At 38.6% G+C, this 7,864-nt stretch overlaps 1 protein-coding gene across 1 annotated transcript; it reads left to right on the top strand.

Moving 5' to 3' along the window:
- Window positions 1-4: 4 nt before the first annotated feature.
- Window positions 5-7,162, top strand: CNOT11 (CCR4-NOT transcription complex, subunit 11; the record flags this gene model as incomplete). Its single annotated transcript, XM_010294144.1, has 5 exons — window positions 5-167; window positions 923-1,087; window positions 5,231-5,383; window positions 5,963-6,165; window positions 6,938-7,162. Coding segments are annotated over 5 exons (909 nt in total), but the record flags the coding sequence as incomplete, so codon positions are not given.
- Between the last annotated feature and the right edge of the window lie 702 nt (window positions 7,163-7,864).

Below are 7,864 nucleotides of genomic sequence, written 5' to 3'. Positions count from 1 at the left end.
CGACCTGCTGCCCAGCCCCGCGCAGCGCCTCACCGCCCTCTACCTTCTCTGGGAGATGTACCGCACCGAGCCCCTCGCCGCCAACCCCTTCGCCGCCGTCTTCGCCCACCTCCTCAACCCTGCGCCCGAGCGCGGCGGCGACGAGGCGGAGCGCACGCCGCTCTCTGGTGCGTCCCGGTGCCGGGGTGGGGGGGTGAGACACGGACAGAGAGAAGCCCCGTCCCGGCGGGGGAGGAGCTGACAGAGGCACCGCTCAGCGGCACGGCTTCGTTACCGCTGCCAGGCCTCGGCTTCCCGACGCTCGCTTTTGCGCTTTCCGGATCTGGAAAAAGCGGTGGGAGTTTTTCATGGCAAGCGTGGCTAGGCTTGATGGCAGATGGGCCGCTTGGTTGGAACGTAACACGGGATTTTTGGGAGAAAGCCGTTAAAAAAACTGGAAGAAACCGGAGGCTTTTGGCAGCTTTAAAGCTGTGAAACAAGCCCGTTAAAGAAATACATGAGAGTGAAACACTTCTTCCCACTTCAGTAAAGGCAAGCGTGACAGCAATGGGTAAATCGGTTTCTAAAAAGAAGATACTTTTATAACTTACAGTACGAATTGCAATGTCTGGTCATGTTTAGTAGCTCACTAGTAGTCTGAATTGGAAAGTGTGTAAAGAAACCACTGTGACTGACTTGGCATCAGAGGATGCATGTCGAGATGCATGGCACCAATCGGTATAGTGCTGTATTTTACATCACGTCAGGAGCCAAGTCGGTGGTAGTTTTGTATGTGCTCACAAAGACTCTTCAGTTGCACTGACCGTGCCATAAATAACACATTAGCTGGTGTTTTATTTTTGCTGTTCTATGTGAAGCATGTGGAAGCTATTACTGCTACAGCCTTAAAAATCGGGGATTGTTTATCGTTGTGTCTCCACAGGCTTCTTGCCTCCCATAACTCCTCCAGAAAAATTCTTTCTTTCTCAGCTGATGTTGGCCCCCCCTAGGGAACTATTCAAGAAGACTCCTCGGCAGATTGCTTCAATGGACGTGGGGAACATGGCCCAGTCAGTGGATATAAGTGGGCTTCAGCTGGCATTAGCAGGTAAGGAAGATTTGTGGCTGTGGTTCAATTATGAATGGAAATGCTAATTGTAATTTGACTATGAGTTACTTGAGAAACACTCTTGTCTATCCTAAATATGAAAATGATTGCACTGTGCTTTAAGATCTTCAAGCCCATGGTAAAGCAAATAGAGGAACTTGAAGCAAGATTAAGTCTTAACTGTTTTATCCTATTTAACAAGCAGCTTTTTAAGCATATACGCCATTGCCTTAAACTGCAAAATGAGAGCATTTTGAAAGTACAGGCAGATTTTTCATCTAATGCTTCTGTTCTTTTTCTTTTGTGTGTGTATTTTTATCCCTTTCACTCTCTGCAGTATATCTAGTATGAGATAACATAGCATAACTGTCACACTGAAGTACCGGTACTTCAGCTGCACCTGGCAAATTGGCTATTACAATTACATCTTCAGTTTTACAAAATCAAGTCAGATCTTACAGCATTAGCTCAAGAGTAGGAAATTGAAAAGAAAAAGCAATGTGATGCTTATCCTTTGACAGGAGAAAAGAAACAGGAATATGATTGTTCTGATCACGTTGACTCATGAGTTACATCTGGAGCTAATCAGAAAGATGAAAATACTGTTGGAAACAAGGAGCCAGTTTGGACAGCAAAAAATAGTGGGTTTTTTTTTCCTAGGTACGTGCAAATGGACCTACTTGCTTAAAAACTGACCATCTCAATTTCTATATCTGTACAACATGGTTTATTGCTCTGAGGTCAGGCACTAACTAGGCTTTCTCTGTCTTGCAATTGTATCATCCTCTTTTTTTTTCTGTAGAATCTGTCACTGGCTTGTTATGCTGTTGTATACTGTGCCTTGTTCACAGATTACTAATGTCCTCTGGTGTCCTACTTAGCTACTATTTCCAGAAGGCAGGATCTTTTGAAAATGCAAATTGAGTACCCTACATACCTTCAAGAGGGAAACAAACCCTTCTGGTTCTTGTTCTGTTCATCCTGTCTGTGTTTTCCAGAATACTTCTGTGAATTCAGGTTTTGTGAAATTTCAGGTAACTTGTTATTTTTAGCATAAGGCATATGCAATGCCTTAAAGAAGCCTGGAGTTTCTTCCTTTGTTTTTATTTGTTTTTCTCCTTGGTACTGTGTGTGTCTTCTGAACAGTTTGTCGTCATTAAAAATAAAATACGTAGAGAACCTCAAAACTGTAGTTTTATGGATGAGTACTCTAGGCCATGCATTTTAATTTGTCCTTTTTTAGAATAGAAGACACTGGTGGCTTAAAGTACAGTGCAAGGTCATTAATGGGGCTTTGCAAAATTAAGCCCTGTAAGATGTACTTGTATCATTATTTACATAATTTAGTAAACGTGCATAATCATTGCTTATGAGAAGTTGTGGGAGTTACCTAACGAAAGAAGCTGCATCTGAAAAAAGCTTCATGCTCTCTGTCTGAGGCTTCTTCCTGTAGCTCCCTAGAATAAATGTCTGCTTTCTAATCACTTTCTTAGAGTGCATCTTTTGCTCATTTTAATATTGTGATGCTTCTTGACTGTCTATGTATCATGTTTTGGAAGGTTTGTGAGTTTTTCAGAAGTTTTCAGTATATTTCTTGTAATGACTCAATATGCAGGATGAAGCTGTGCTGCTGACAGTGCATAAATGCTTGTATTGTGGTGCTTAGATACAGTGTTCAAGGGGTTGCATTTACACCCTTTCCCCTCACATTTCATAAAACAGCTGTAAGACTTGGTGGCCTTTTAAAATTGTGGTCCCCAAGATGAATTCAGGGCTATTTAGAGCAGGATGATTTTGACTTGCTTTAGAATATACCTGCAAAACCAACTTAAATAATTTAGAAAGCATTAATTTTTTTCAGTGTATCTATACCAATCCTGTTTTTTTGTCAAGGGAGGAAAAAAATGCTTGGCTTGTCTTCTGAACTTGAGCTCACTGTGACAATTCACTTGCAACTGTATGGTGTTTTTTCTGGGTGTAGTTTTCTTTTTTGTTTGGTTTGGTGTCCCCTCTCAAAAAAAGAAAAACTAGTGTTGGAACAGAGCACCTTGGGAATGAGTATTAAAATTTGCTTTGTTCTTTTCTCCCTTTAGTTTACAGAATGTTTATTCAAGCCTCGGTCTCTCCCTATAACTTGGTTTTGTTGATCTGGTTTGTTAACGTATCAAAAATGTCATTTTCTCCTAATTGCAGGGATGGGTCTTCTGGCATAGGGCTTGTAACTGTCTGCTAACCCTCCTTTGATCTGAGAGTATTTGACCTGTATTAAAGTTAAGTTTGTAATACATTGTAGAGCTTTCCTTTAGGAATCAAAGGAAGTTTCTTTTTAGCTGTAAAAAGAAAAAAAAAATCTCCATAAGGGACCCTAAGTGGTTGTTTTCAGATTAATTTTTTTTAATTTAAATGTCTTAGTTCAAGATGCTGTGTTCTTTCCTGTTAAATCAGCATGTTCTAATTCTTGCCTCTGCTTACCTGAAACTGTTGATCCAGCCCTAATTCCTGAAGCAGTGAGGGTGAGGTTTTGACCGCCAATGCATGTAACTAAGGGCTCATGCAGGCTTCTAAAATCAGTGGATTGAAGGACTGTGTCTTAAACTTTTATATGTCTAATTAAGCATCATTAATCATTTGAGATTATAGGGATATGAACAAATAGGTGATTTACTTCTACCAACTACTAGATTTAAGTTCTAGACTATAAATAAAAAGACTGAAAAAAGATGCCCAATATTTTTTTTTTTCCCCCATAGAACTTCATTTGTTAAATCAACTATTCTGTTCAGTGGCTAAATGAAAGTATTCACACAAGCTGGAGTTTGAAACAGTTTATAAAGTCGAAGACATGTTTTATAAACCAGCTCATGTGGACTTTGACTTTAAAATTGTGGTGTTTTTTTTTTTTAAACAACTGAAAAGTATGCTAGTTGTTGCCTTTAACAGAAAAACATACCCTGCTGTGCTTGCTTCAGTGAACATATATGCAAAAGTTTGCATGATGTGAAATAATTGGATAAAGTAGGACAGAAAGCTAAAAAGGAAATTAGCAGCGGGTGGTGCTCTGTTTTGATGATCCTTTTGTCAGTCTCAGTTCCAGCATTCCTTATGGGATTGGTTGGAGTGATATGAAAGAGTTCATGTGCATGATGGGTACCAACAATTTTGGACATCAGATTATTTAAGGCTTAATCTGCTGCTTAATGTGCTCTGTGGAGGCGGTGGGGAGGAGCGTAAGGTGATGCTCTGTAGTGGGGTGTTTTTTCTGTCTTGTGTCTGATGGGGTTTGTTTTGGGCTTTTATTTGCCAAAGCAATAGAAAACATGATCTCTCAAAATAATACAGAGAATATAGAGGATCAGACATTAAGTCTTCAGATACAGAGGAGTGCTAGATTGTGTCAGAATACCACGTAAAAATCTGACAATGCAAGTATTGAGCCCCATAGTTTCTTTTTGGCCAGTTTCTTCAAGTCGTCAGCTTTATGTACTAAATTTAATATTTTTTAATATAACTTGTTTATGTTCTGTAATTTGGCATTTAAAGGGACACTTTCAGGTCCTCTCAGACTTGCTTTAATGATGATGTATGTAGAATCACATACATCTCAAACTCCATCTTTTTTCACACAAGCACTTGCGGTAGCTTGACAGTGAATGCAAAAGTGGCTTCCACAATGCCACTGAAATGTGTTGGATATATTTGAATAGCTGACTTCAGGTCTAGTATGACCATTACCGTTGTGGAGTCTGTAAATGTGTCTCTGTAGATTTCTCACTTCCCTGCTCTGAGAAGAATGGCAAAACTAGATACAGCATGTGAACTCTTTCAGGAGTACCATGTGAATCTAGTAATGTGCTTTTAGGTGCAGATTACATCAGTCAGTTACATTTTCTAGTCAAGACTATGTTTCAGATTCTATTTCGTCTTTGTCCTTGCTGTATGCCTCTGTCCCTCGCCTGTCAGCTGGCACTGAGTACTAGCTGCCCGACACAGTACTAAATTTCATGTTGATGTTATCTGTTGTTGGTTTGTTGGGTTTTTTCAGCTAGTTCTTCTCTAAAGCTGATTGTTTCTTACTACTTTTAGTATTCCAGGCATTTCTGTTTCAATTTTATGCTTTAATATTATGGACTGGCCTTCTTTCAGAACGTCAGTCAGAGTTGCCAACACAAAGCAAGGCCAGCTTCCCCAGCATTCTCAGCGATCCTGACCCAGATTCTTCCAACTCTGGTTTTGACAGCTCCGTTGCCTCCCAGATCACGGAAGCCTTAGTGAGTGGACCAAAACCTCCTATAGAAAGTATGTGCATTTTCACACCTTTGTTTCTGTGACTCATGACATGCTATATTAATGAATATACTTCTCCAGATGAAATATAATGTAATTCAGAAGTATTTTCAAGGTATGAAGTGGGAATGAAGATGAATGGAACAGTACAAAACTGTGTCAGGCTGTCTCCAGATCAGACTCCATAGTGTTCATGTTTCCAGACTTTTAAAAATCTGGAACCTGTCCTCAACATGTTACCCATGTCATCTGTTGGCTAAAACACTGGGTTTGATGTCCCTCAGATCTTAGTCCCCTGCACTAAAATCTGCATTGACTGTAACACCTTAAGGAAGCAGTTACTGTGGAAGGAAAAAAGACCGCAGAATCAGTAACTTAGTGATATGAATCAAGATGAAAAACAGGCTGATGTAACAGCACTACTAAAAATCATAAATAAATGTTTGTCTAGAAGGCAAATAAGATTGTAATACCATTCTCAGTGTTACAATAGCTTAAAGAAATTAGGGCTTTGGGGTTTTTCTTTTTGTACTGCTGTAAAACTGTATTACCAGAAGCTTAAAAACCGTTTCACATTTGTTGCCTTTTTAGGTCACTTCAGACCAGAGTTTATTCGACCACCGCCTCCACTCCATATATGTGAGGATGAATTAGCATGGTTAAATCCAATAGAGCCAGATCACACAATTCAGTGGGATAAGTCAATGTGTGTTAAGAACAGCACTGGAGTTGAGATAAAAAGAATCATGGCAAAAGCTTTTAAAAGTCCTTTGACTTCCCCACAGCAAACACAGGTAAGTATCATGTACTTTTCTGTCTAAAATGATTTTCTAAGAAGCTAATAACTCACATATTTAAGAAAACTTGGATCACTTTAATTGATCTGTGTTTGGATTCACGAAACATCAAGTAAATTTTTAAAAATTTTTTAATTAAATTATAAAAGCCCAAGAGTTTTGACTTGGGCTTGTATGATTAAGGAAGAAATCTTTAAACTTCATAGCATTGACTGGACATAGTTAACAATTGATCAATAAGTGGCACCTATATTTTTCTGCATGGAAAAATCTTCATATAACAAAGTTGTTTGTGCTTTTGTGGAAGCTTTTGAGAAGTAATTTTTTCAGAAATGCTAACGTCGGAATTTTTTTCCTCAATGTGACAGTATTACTCCGGATTTCAGTGGGCCTTTTTGATAATCATTATGCTAGCACTATAAAATTTACTTTATTTGCAGAACCTTTTCTGACAACAGTGAACTCAAAATTGAGGTTTCTTTCTGCTGGACAGGAAACTAAAGCAGGCTGAAACTTCTCACGGTTTTTTCCTCCCTTCCTTGCCACTCACTGATGAAAGACCACTAATTATCTTATTAAAGGTTTTATGGGCATAGTTGCCTTTACACAGAAATTTTGAAGTATACCTCCAGTGTCTTGCAATAGGGATGCCTAAATCCAAAGGGCTACCATTCTCCTGTAGCTTAGATGTATTATAGCAGTTTCTTCAAGCAGTAATGTGAATAGTTAAGAAAAAAAACAACTGAGTCTCTTTCTTTTTTCTTCACAGCTCCTTGGAGAACTGGAAAAGGACCCCAAGCTTGTTTACCATATTGGTCTCACTCCTGCCAAATTGCCAGACCTGGTTGAAAACAATCCTTTAGTAGCTATAGAAATGTTGCTGAAACTCATGCAATCTAGTCAGATAACAGAGTATTTTTCTGTCTTGGTCAACATGGACATGTCCTTGCATTCAATGGAAGTCGTAAATAGGTGGGTACTATCTCAAATCTAAGGAGTTTTCCTTAAGTATGTAAAATAAATAACTGAACAGTTTTTAAGTGATTGTGATGCTAGCCATAGGGCTGTATTTGGAAGCATTCCAAAGACTACTAAAAGTGACAAGAATTGAAGAAATGACTGGTCAGATTACAGTGAAGGAAGAGAGTATCAAAATACCATTCCCTTTTCTTGATGCTGTTTGTGTGGCTTTGGTTTTTTAATACTCTCTTCTTATTTAGACTTAAATTCAGTGTACTCTGATTAATCCTGCAGAAGAAGAGAGCACACGATGGATTTGTAGTTTGCTCTGACTATTGAACTGTCTGTTTCTCTCAAAGACTTTACTTGCTTTTCATGTAGTCCCTTATTAGTGGTGCCTGTAGTTAAAGAAAAAACTCTTATTTTAGTCCAGATTAAATTTGTAAAGTTAGGTGTAGGTTGGTAATAAAGAACTGAACCTCTCAAACATCTTCAATGCTAAGTTCAGAGAAAGCTGCCAATTTTTAAGTTCCTCTTTACAGCAGTACTATTTTAAAATAGTACGGTAGTGTTAACAGCTTCCTATTATCAGCAGCAAAACTGCTTAACAGGGGAAAAAAAAAAAACAAACCACAATGTCCTGACAGAAAAATGTGATGGTGGAGACATATATATCACTTTATTATTTTATAGACTAATTAAATATTTTCTATTTTAATTAAAATTAATATAATTT

The sequence above is a fragment of the Phaethon lepturus genome, unplaced genomic scaffold, assembly GCF_000687285.1.
Source record: "Phaethon lepturus isolate BGI_N335 unplaced genomic scaffold, ASM68728v1 Scaffold36989, whole genome shotgun sequence".
In the NCBI taxonomy this organism is placed as follows: Eukaryota; Metazoa; Chordata; class Aves; order Phaethontiformes; family Phaethontidae; genus Phaethon; species Phaethon lepturus.
The sequence above is the reverse complement of the archived record's forward strand: the minus strand, read 5'-3'. Positions and strand labels throughout refer to the sequence as shown.